Source organism: Cricetulus griseus, chromosome 3 (assembly GCF_003668045.3).
Source record: "Cricetulus griseus strain 17A/GY chromosome 3, alternate assembly CriGri-PICRH-1.0, whole genome shotgun sequence".
Lineage (NCBI taxonomy): Eukaryota > Metazoa > Chordata > Mammalia > Rodentia > Cricetidae > Cricetulus > Cricetulus griseus.
Window position 1 is genome coordinate 20,334,569 of NC_048596.1, and position 11,712 is coordinate 20,346,280.

Genomic DNA, 11,712 nt, shown 5'->3' on the forward strand with positions numbered 1-11,712 from the left:
GTTTTTTTTTTTTTTTTTTGAGAAAGGGTTTCTCTGTGTAGTCTGGCCATCCTGGAACTCACTCTGTACACTGAGTACTGGGATTAAAGCCCATGTGCCACCACTGCCTGGCTGTTGGCTGTTGCTGCCTGTTTTTGTAAGTAAAGTTTTGTTGGAATGCAGCCATACTCAGTCTTCATATACTACTTAAGGTTTCTTTTACTCTCTGGCATCAGAGTTGACAGAGCAGTTAGTTATAACAGAGGCCTTATAACCAGAAAAATCTGAAACACTTCGAATTATAGAAAAGTCTTCAAGCTACTTGTATAATTTTTCTTTCCTTCTAGGTAAGTTAGATTGGTGCCTATAAGAAACTTTAGACTGAAGAGTTTTGAGTCCATTTTTAAACTGCTTTCCCCCTAAATCAGTATTAGATTACTAGGGCCCATTAATCACTCACGTTCAGCTTATTACTAGAGAGGGAAAGGTAAAAGGAAAAGCCTCGTCAGAAAGCACAGAAGATCTTTGGGAAGTTGGGTTAGTGAGGAGAGGTGTGAACAACACATGCCTTGTTTACTAGATGGGTCTCTTTTAGGTGTAGGCATGGTGGTGTGTGGCTTCATTTTTTTGTTTTAATTATGTGGAATCAAAATCTGAGTACTAGATATGGCTTTTATTGGATGGCTATCTGGGACAGATGAGGAGTTTTAACCTCCGGACCTTGGTTTTTTATAAAACAAGGAAGATTATGGTAAATGACTTTTAAGTTTGCTCTCTCTCTCTCTCTCTCCCTCCCCCAAGTTTGCTCAATGCAGAGATAAAAGTTTGTCGTCTTGTGCAGGCACTGTTAAAGGGCTAGAAACACCTGGCTGAATAGCATCTGCCAAAACAGCAGTCTAATTAGTGTCACCTGATATAGGTCAGCAAACAGACACAGTGTAGTAAGTTCTGTGGTGGAGGGATGTTTAGGTCAGTGGGAGGTTGGGGAAAAGCCATGTCTTCCTGGTATACAAAGGGAAGGCTTTGAGAACTGCCCATACCTGCTGGAAGGAGAACATGAAGTTAAAAGACATTTACATGGAGATTTGATGATTTTCACTCAGTGATTGTTGGCTAGGAAATGGGATGAAGTTTCTATTTTATTTTTTAGTCTTTCTTTGCCCTCTTGTAAAGCAAAATTGGCAATACTTTGGTTTAATTTGTTGGAAAAGAATTAGAGCCAAGAAGAAAATGGGTAAAGAAATGGCAATGTCAGTTCAGAGAGAGGTCTCAACTTTTTTCTCTTTTCTCCCTCTCTCCTTTAAGTTTCTGTAAGTGAATGCCTACAGAGTTCTCAGTGGTTATTGAAAACTGGGGATCTGGGTAATGTGTTTCTGCAGTCGCAACAGTTTGTGTTCCTCAGAAGCTTTAATGCTGCAAAGAGTATTGATTACAAGTGATGACTAATTTCAAGTTTCACCCACGTTTTTATGCTTCTTTGGATATGGTTTTTCTTTTTATTGGTTTGTCTTTATCCATTGGGATGAGTTTTAAAGTATGACACATCACCTGTGTATTATTGGAATTTATATCTATTGTGAAATCATGCTAGAAGTACACTGTTAATTCTGATATTTTCCAGGTTTATGGAGCCTGCAGTTATTGTTTGCCTGGGAGGAATTTTACCATTTGGCTCAATCTTTATTGAAATGTAAGTTTTGGCAATGTTTTCATGTTTTGAAAAATTTAGTTACAACAAGAATTTAAGAATTAGAGCTTGTTAGAGAGGAGTGGAATCATCAGATAACATGGTCTCTCTGAAGTGAGTTTTGCACTGCCATAATGAAATACTGAGATTGCTAACTTTTTAATGAATACTTTTATTTAACTTAAAGGGTTGGAGATTCTGAGTCACAGTACATGATGAAGGGAAGTCAAGGCAGGGACCTGGAGGCAGGAGCTGGTATAGAGACCATAGAGGAAACCTGCTTACTGGCTTGTTCCCATGGCCAGCTCAGCCTGCTCTCCTGTACAGCCCAACACCACCTGCCTAGGGGTGGCACTGCCTGCAATGGTCTGGGCCTTCTCAAATCAACCATTATACAAGGAAATGTCCCACTGACTTGCCTACAAGCCAATCTGACGGAAGCATTTTCTCGATTGAGGTTCCTCTCCCCATGTTAGTCTGGCTGTATCTAGTTGCTAAAAAGCATAATCAGCACAACTCATATGTATACATATATAAATAGGTCGTTGTCTTTCATTGTCTGTCAGCTGTGATTATGCTGCAAGTATTGGTGGGTACCTAGAAGGAGACTGGACAAGTCACTCTAACTTGTTTAATAAAGCCCGTTTGGAGCTCTGTACTTCCAGCTGCTAATCCCCAATCTGATGTGACCACTTATTCCTGGTACTAGAGGTCACGCCTTTCCCTCTTCCTGTGGCCCTCACCCATTAGACAGACTCCTCTGCTCTTTCAAGTCATGCTTGCTTTGGTTCTCTCACACCTTATCCTCCTGGAAAGGCATTTTTAACCTATCAGTCTAGGATTACTTTATTTTTATTTATTTTGTCTATATGTTTCAACCTTTCAGACTCTTCATGTCATTTATCGCTAAGGACTTTAAATCTCAATGCCATGAAATGCATGATGTGGCCAGCTGGTGTGTTCAGCGAATGAGCCAATCCTATTCATTCTCTTAGCTTTTGTCCTTTTGTTGAAGTTCTAGCCATGCTGAACATTTTGAGTTTTTTTTTTGTTTGTTTGTTTATTTTGTTTTGTTTTTAAGTGCTTGCCTGCATTCATTATGTGTGTACTGTGTGTATGCCTGGTGCCTATGGAGGCCAGAAAAGGGTGTAGGATCCCTGGAACTGGAGTTAGGGGGTTGTGAGCCACCTGTAGGAACTAGAAATCAAGCTCAGGTCTTCTGCAGGAGCAGCTGGTGGTTTTAAATGCTGAGCAATCTCTGTAGTCCCCAGAGTCTTTTCTTTGTTTAACGTACTGATTCCTTTACTTAGAACCAGTCTTCTTTACTTAGAACCAGTCTTCTGCTTAGAACCAGTAGGCTGCTTCTGGTGTTTTCTATCACAAGTTTGCCTCCTGCTCCCCCCCTGCCCATGAGTCTTGTCCTGTTTGCACTCCTTCCCAGTTCCTTGCCCAGCTGGACTAGAGGAATCACTCATTTCATTTTCTGGGTGTAGTGCACATCAGAGGGTCAGGGTTTCTAACTGCTGGGCATTCCTACCAGCTGGCAATCTTCCTGGAGAGTAGAGAGGTTTCCCTGACAGTGCTGATCTTTACTGCTCACTTAGTTAAAATAAATTAAAGTGCCTGTTTATTTTTTGAGATTGTAATATAATTACATCATTTCCCCCTTTCCTTTTTCCCTTCAAACCATCCTATGTCACCCCTTAATATGTGGCAAGGGATCTGTAAATAGTAGTTGAAATGTGTGGGCATGTGATTGAGTAAATGAATTACAAAACAGGAGTTTTTAAAAAAGAACTAAAAGACCTTGTAGTAAGTTAAGAATGATTTGAGTAATGAGTGGATTTAAAGGGTTTATTATTTTTTTTTTTCTTAATGAAAAATATTACTACTCTTTCACTGTCCTGAAGACAGTATCAATCTCCTTTAGACTTTGGCTTCCTATTTTGTTTTCTAATTCTGTATATTCTGTATATTCTTAAGTTTATCACTTATTTTTCTGTTTAATGGAATGCTTTCTAACATGTGGGATATATTACTTGATTAGTGTTTCATCTTAAAAAATGAAAGAATAAAGGAATTGACTTTATTTTATGGATATAGGTTAAGGCTGTTCTCATTTTCCATATTTTAACTTATTCTTCTCATTTAGTCATCTTACTCAGAGTTAAATGCCTCCAGAAGAGTTTGTTCTTTAAAAAAAAAGAATCACGCTGGGCGTTGGTGGCACATGCCTTTAATCCCAGCACTCGGGAGGCAGAGGCAGGCGGATCTCTGTGAGTTCGAGGCTAGCCTGGTCTTCAGAGCGAGTTCCAGGACAGGCTCCAAAGCCACAGAGAAATCCTGTCTCGAAAAACCAAAAAAAAAAAAAAAAAAATTGAGAATTTAATGAGAGTTAAGAGAAACTGTTGGAAATTGCTAGAAAGGATGATAACAAGTTTTAAGTGAACTAAAAGTGAGAGCTAAGAGAAGACTGGCAAGAGCAGAGTAAGCTTCAAAGCTGTCCTCCTTGTTTCTTCCCAGGTACTTCATCTTCACATCTTTCTGGGCATACAAGATCTACTATGTCTATGGCTTCATGATGCTGGTGCTGGTCATCCTGTGCATTGTGACCGTCTGTGTGACCATCGTCTGCACATACTTCCTGCTAAATGCAGAGGACTATAGGTGGTAAGTGCTTCAGGTGGAACCTCTCAGGATCCTAACATCTTTTTTTTTTTTCTTTTGAGACTGATCTCTTTATTATGTAGCTCTGGCTGTCCTGGAACTTGCTATACTGACCAGGCTGTCCTCAAACTTACATATATCCACCTGTCTCTGCCTCCCAAGTACTGGGATCAAAGTTACGTGCCACCACACCCAGGCAGGATCCTAACATCTTAAGTTTGCCCTTGAAACCTGTTTAAGCTGAGAAAAGGATTTACACAAAAACAGTGCTGTTTAAGATAATAGAGGAGCTGGGAATGACGGTGCGCACTTGTAACCCTAGCACTGGGGAGGCACTTGGCTACAGAGTGATACTCTGACTCAAAAGATAAAATGAATGAATAGAAAAGATACAGAGGGATTTTTTTTTCTCTAGTTGTAAATGTAATGAAAATTTTATAGGAAAGTGTCATTCCAAATTTTTTTGTCCTATTCGAAATGTTTCTGCAAAGTGCTTCATGCTGAGTTTATGAGGCAGCATGTTGTTTCAAACTTAAGTCTGAAAGGGGGAATTGGTTTATTTAAAGTCACTCAGAATATGGCAGGACTCTGGTGTTTCTAGTTCCTAGGCTCTTCATTAATATTTAAGCATCGGGTACAGGGATTTGTTTTTAAGCACATAGAACTTTAAAGGATGTTCTTTTGTAAAATTCTTTGCCTTAAAATTTTGAGTGTCATTCATTTCAAAGGCATAATCTTTTTTCATTTTGTTTTTTTTCCAGGCAATGGACAAGTTTTCTCTCTGCTGCATCAACTGCAATCTATGTTTACATGTATTCCTTTTACTACTATTTTTTCAAGACAAAGTAAGTTTTTCTCTCCTGTGTTCCCTACATTTGCCCTTTAAATAATAAAGTGTAAAGCCTCAGATTGAAAGTAAAATGTATGTGTTGAATATGATTTTATTGTATTGCAGGATGTACGGCTTATTTCAAACATCATTTTACTTTGGATATATGGCGGTATTTAGCACAGCCTTGGGGATAATGTGTGGTAAGTTTTTAAATTCTTTGAACATCAGGAGAAAAATTTTGAGTATCTCAGACTCAGAAAAACACTGTAATTAGAAATTAAGAAATTCTGGGCTGGCAGGGTGGTTCAGTGGGTAAAAGTCTTTTCTGCTCAAGCCTGAAAAACTTGACTTTGATCCCTGGGACCCCGGAAAGCTGGTTGACCTCCATTTATACCTCACCCAATAATAAATAGAAATTAAGGAATTGCATTTTGTTGCTTTATCAGGAACACCAGAATGAATCCAGAAGTTTGCCTTCAGTCTTTTTGACTCTCCCTTAAAATCTGACCTATTGCCTGATTAATATCTATCTTTGTAGCTGTTGTAATGATCCTGCGGAGCACAGAATTACTATGGTTAGTTTCTCACTCAGGTCTGGTCTTAAGTGAGTGATTCTACTGTCCCAGCCAGCCTTCTGAGTAGCTGGAGTTACAAGTGTGTGTGGCACCGCACACAGTTGAGAATTGGCATTTTAAAGCATGTGATCATTGGAAAGGATTATAATGTCAGCAGGAGTGAGGTGTTGCTTAGATGTTTCTTGGAATGTTGCTGAAGACACAGGTGTCTAGAAGGCAGTGCAGGTTGCTGACAGTGAGTACAGCATACCTATTTAGTTTTTCCCAGTGAACTTGGCTAATTGTATCCCTGAGGTGTTTGGCCATGTACCTGTCTACTTCATGACTCCTGTAAAAAAGCAGTTCAAGCTTCAATAACCTATTGTACTCAATGCTTATCCAAGAATACTTCGTTGTGGTTGTAGGTTTTTATTGGGAGGCATGTGATATATGTGTAAAGTTAGAAGCTATTGATAATTATTACCTACTTTTAAGTAATTCATTGGTTGTTACAATATTGTAACTCTGACTCCTGTTTATTACAGAGATTTGTTTATGAAGAGAGTCCTCTTTTCCTTATGTGTTTTGTCACATTGAGCTCAGTTTGGTGAATACAAATCGGTTCTTGCTTGGGGTTGTAGCTCAGAGTGCTTGTCTAACACGTAAAAACCTTGGGGTTCAATCCCTAGTACTGTTAGAAAAGTGACTAGTTAGAATGTGTGTGTGGACTATTAATTAACTCATGGAAGATGTAATTTAAAAATTTTAAGGAGTAAATCTGGTGAAGAATGGTCATTGACCTGCTATTCTAAAGGGTTCCAAATTAAAGAGAAAAAAAAAAAAAAAAAAAGCCCCAGGTATTTATCTAAGAAGAGTATTTGGTTTGTTCATTCATTCGTCTGTTCTTTCAACAAATAGTCACTGAGTGACTGTAGTGTGCTGGGTGCTCTCAGCCACAGAATGTATCTCATTAACATCCTGCCCTGCTTCCTGAAATTTTGATCCCCATTTGAGGAGCGATTGTCTCTTTTTGTCTTCTAACTTAAATATAAAAAGGCAACACCAGAAAGTACCTTTCTCTAGGATTGCAGCACCACTGGGTCATGCTTTTCTCCATCCCCCAAAGTCTCCCTCATTACTTCTTAAGGCTCTGTAAATTTTTGGAAACATCTGGATATTGCCATGAATGGTCATTCACACTTCTAATACCTGTACCCAGGAGGCTGAGGCAGAAGGTTCCAGAATTCAAGGACAGCCTGGGCTATATATAGCAAGACTATCTCCAAATTAAAAAAAAAAAAAAAAAAGTATTGCTTTCATGGAGTGGATTTGTCATTATCAAGTTGCTCTCTTTTGTGAGCTATATTTTAATTCCATAATTACCATACAAGTAATAATTGTGATTTAATTCTAAATAATAGGTTATGTGTGGCTATAGCAGATGCCTTGCAAAGCAACTGATAGCATTTAAGAAATTCAGAGAGAATATTGACATAAAGACATTACCCTGAAAAAGGAGTAGAACTCTCTAGAACAGAGAACATTTAATATTTGTAAATGGCAGACCCTAATCCCACTACATTTGTTTCAAAATTTATTTTATTTTTTCAGGAGCAATTGGTTACATGGGAACAAGTGCCTTTGTTCGAAAAATCTATACTAATGTGAAGATTGATTAGACACCTGAGACAACCTGGAACTTGGGATCAGTTTCTCTTTCATGCCGGTGGAGCTTGCACAGAAAAGAAGAATAAGCGGAAGAAGAGATTTGGGCTTAACACTGGGTACTCGTGTGTCTCTCTCATGGGTGGCTTAAAGTGACATCTATCTCCATTGATCCTAGGTTCTTACTGACTGCTTTCTCCAACTGTTCACAGCAAATGCTTGGATTTTATGCAGTAGGCTTTACTACAGTACATGGCTAATCTTCCCCAAACTAGCTCATTAAAGATGAAATAGACCAGCTCTCTTCAGTGAAGAGGACCAATAGTTTATTTAAAGCATTTGTTTCAATAAAAGAACTATAGGGAAACTTGGATGCTAAAATTCCATGAGTAGAAATCTTCCTGGCACTTAGTGTTTCTATGTTATTGAAAAATGATGTTCCAGAAAGATTACTTTTTCTCTTATTTTTACTGCCATTGTTGATCTATTGTGGGACATTTTTATATATTGAACCTGGGTTCTTTTTGACCTGTTTTTGGTCGTCCCTCCATTCAACTGCATCTTTTTTTTTTTTTTTTAACAAAATTAAAAACTATTAAATTCTGCATGGAATATATCTGCTGTCATCTTAATCTTAGTTGGATCAACCTCATTTATTTATCTTAAAATTAACCAGTTCTATCTCAATTCCATCCAAAGAAAATACAGTATGAAAATAGAGGTGAACTCTATAATGCATTTTACTGTACAGTTAGAAAGCAAAGTGTTAAATGGAGAAGATCCTTGTTTTTATTAAACATTTGGAGATTTAGATAAATTACATTTTACCTGAATGTCTAAAGTGATTATATTTCCCTCCCCCTCCCCCTGTTAGTCTTACATCTTTTTTTGGGTTTCAATGAAGGCTTTACACAAGAAATTATTAAAAATAAGGGGGGCAATAAGTGTATATAACATTAATAATGTCGTGTAGCTGTAGGTCCCTGGATGCATTTGGATGTACAGATTGACTGGAGGACTCTTTGGGATGATGATTGGTGTAGAAACGTGTGGGTTTGGTGGCTTTCACATCTCGCCTACCATTGCATGAAACATTGGGGTTTCTTCAAGATGTGTGTGTCATACTTCTTTTGGGAGGGGGTTATTTTCTTCTTTTATGAAACTCCTACTGGAGCTAAATTTGTAATTTAGAAACATTTAATTTTGTTAATCCTGTCTGGGACATTTAAGTAACATCTAAAGCATTATTGCTTTAGAATGTTCAAATAAAATTTCCTGACCAAATTGTTTTGTGACAATAGATGTGTTTATAATTTGAAGGTACTTGTTCAAAAGGCAATATAGAATGCCATGATTTTTTTTGTTTTTAAATACACTGTAAAGCATACTTTTAATACAGAGGACCCACACTTTAAAATCCCCAAAGACAGAGCCAGGTGTGATGGTTTATGCCTATAATCCCAGCACCAGGGAAGCTAAGACAGAAGGTTGCAATAAATTTGAGAACTGAGCTACAGAATGAGTTATGTGCTATACTGTAAGATCATTCCAACAAACAAACAGACAAAAACAAAAGAACTAAGTTCGGAAGCCTGGATGTGGATAGTTACAAAGTAGGTGATAAAACTCTTTATTTATATGAAATTGTGACATACAAATCTAAGCATTCATTGGATTGCTGTTTTATGTAAATTAGAAGGGAATGAAGTGGCTAAGCTAACAGTGTTAGCTCATTCAGTGTGTGAATCAATGAAGGCTACAGAAATCTCAAATTATTTTAATTTGCACATACATTTTCTGGATCTGCCCATATTGTGAAGTTCCTAGAACCACTGAGTTCCTAATTCAGTACTTTGCCCTGCACATACCCAAAACTATACTGTATTTTGGTGTTTTTAAAAAGACTCAGATCATCTGCATTAAACTTTAATGTGAAACTCATGCATTCATAGTTATATGAGATATTTTTATAAATCAATGGACTCCATGTCTTAAACTGAGGCATGTGACATCTTTAGGGTGTTTGAATTCTAACCTTATGTGAGAGCTGTAAGCAATGTGAATAGAGCTGTAGTCAGTCTCAAGCCAGAAACTCAGGTTCAGTGTCACCTACTAATTCTTAAATTTTCTCTTTCTAACCTGCCCTTATCATCTAAAAGGCACTATTTGTTTATATCATGTAAAGTGTTTTTAAGATAAGAACACTTAGTCTACAGTTGGGGGTGTAGCTCAGTTAGAGGGCTTGCGTCACTTACACAAAGCCCCGGTTCCATCCCCCACTGCATTACTGGTGGAATAGGACGTATTAGCAGTCACAGCATTCAACAGGTAGAGGCATGAGGATGTCAGAAGTGCAAAGCTACCCTCCAGCTACATAGTGAGTTCAGCACTCCCTATGCTATATGACACCCTATTTCCAAAAATGAGACTTAACAACACTTTTTCTGTCCAGTGGAGTATATGTAAACTAGATAGCAAATTTTTGTCTTAAAATGTTTGTTTCTCATAATCTTGCAGGTAAGGTGTAGGGTTTTCAGAGAACATGGCTGTTTCAGGTATACCATTTTTTCTGCTAAGTTGAGCTCTGGAGTTCTTTGAAGTCTACAATGAAAAATAAATTTCAAATATATTAAGAACATTAAAATGAATATAAATTATTTTGAAAGATCCTTTATAAAAATACTTGTATTGGTTGGTTTATGACTCACAGAGGGGCAACATAAATGTATATCTTGAAAAAGATACAGGTCACAGGTAGCCTAGTTCTTCCTAGTTCTCAGTAGAATCGTTCAAACAGTATCTAAGTTAATTGGAAGGTAGGGCTTTTGTACTCCATTAATGCTGTTATTTAATTTACTAACATCTGCTTAGTTTGTCAGCTGATGCTTTGAATATTATCAGAAACTAAGAATATATTTTTTATCTTTAAGCATGTTTCCTGAAAATTAACTGCTTTAGAAATTGACTTCTTATACTGGTCTCCAAGTACAAGAGTAGGCAAAAGTGAGCTGACCTTGCTGGAGGGACCTCAAGTATGCTAGTGTATTACATAGGAGAAACCCCATGCCCTTAGAACCATTGTCTTGTGCTGTCTGAACCTCATGGGCGGTATGCTCGGTGTTTCCCACTGGTGGTGGGTGGCCCTGAAGGTGGTTGCTGCAAATTCCAGTTCTTCCAAAGCCACTCTATTTAAGGGTTAATCCACAGATTGTGCTCATTTTGATATAGCATTTGTTTCCTAAATGTTTACTAATCACTTTATGCCAAATGTCTTGCAGATGTTATTTTTAAACTTCCTGAATTTTTACAAATGTAAAAAGAAAAAAGTGTATTAGTGTCATTTGTTCAGGAATAGCTACATACCGAAGGGCTTCTATACATGAATTGTAGGGGCAAACAAAGCCTTATGTAGAAACGTGTACACTGCAGTTCCATCTGGATTTTAAGTTCAGATTTCAGCACTTCTTAGGGCTTCATTCTATTGACTTGGAACATGCAATAGGAGTAGTGATTTACAGAAGCACAGATGTTCATGTTTTCTATCATGTAAAATTCTGCAGGTAAGCTGTATTTTAGCAGTCATGGCATTAAAGAGGCCAGAGGAGTGGAAATGGAGGATTGTCTGCAAGTGTATTTAGGACTAACCTGGTTTTGCAGAAAGGGTAGAACAGAAGGGTGGCACACACCTGCAGACATTCTGTATGAGTTACAGTCCAGATGAGGGGAAGTACTAGTCCTTCACTGTGAGCATGTCTGAAGGTGTCCTGATTTAATGTTCCCACTGGAGCCATGTGTGTGTAGTGCGCAAAGGTAAAAAGTTACTTGACAGTTGTTGGTAAAAGAAGCTGATAATGAAGTTCTGGTGGACTAGGCAAGGCACAGTTTGTACTTACCCTCACCTCATCAGTTTAGACCATTTGGAGGTAATAAATGCTGTAAGTAACAGCTAAATGGAAGGAGGAAAAGGGTTGTCTGGGACATCAGAGTTTCCTATAAAAGCATCATTGGGTTTCTCGTCTGTGTTCATCTTGAACCTTCAAGTCCCCACGGAGCATGGCAGTCAACAGGTGGGAAGACACAGTGATTGCCCATATCACTTCCATTTTGTATACACTCTGGGTTTGTGTAGGCCATATTCCAACTGGCTTTTTAGTAGTAGAAATCCAGTATATAATGTATCAGATTCAATTGAGGCTCTAATCTAGTCTGTTAATTTACCTGAAGTTGGATTTTTTTTAAAAAGTAATAAAAATTTAAATGTACTTCCCTTGGATGCTTGCTTTTTTTCCTTTTTGAAACAGGTGAACCAGAGTTTGAGGTGTAAGATA

The 11,712-nt window shown here is 37.9% G+C and overlaps 1 protein-coding gene across 1 annotated transcript in view; it reads left to right on the forward strand.

Annotated features, from left to right (window-relative positions):
* Positions 1 to 8,684, forward strand: part of Tm9sf3 (transmembrane 9 superfamily member 3) — a 46,153-nt gene extending 37,469 nt beyond the window's left edge. The window contains exons 11-15 of the mRNA XM_027407338.2: positions 1,601 to 1,669; positions 4,190 to 4,336; positions 5,095 to 5,178; positions 5,289 to 5,365; positions 7,331 to 8,684. Of these exons, the coding sequence (XP_027263139.1) occupies positions 1,601 to 1,669; positions 4,190 to 4,336; positions 5,095 to 5,178; positions 5,289 to 5,365; positions 7,331 to 7,398 (445 nt within the window). The 3' untranslated portion in view covers positions 7,399 to 8,684. The remainder of the gene's footprint in view (positions 1 to 1,600; positions 1,670 to 4,189; positions 4,337 to 5,094; positions 5,179 to 5,288; positions 5,366 to 7,330) is intronic.
* The last annotated feature ends 3,028 nt before the right edge of the window (positions 8,685 to 11,712 follow it).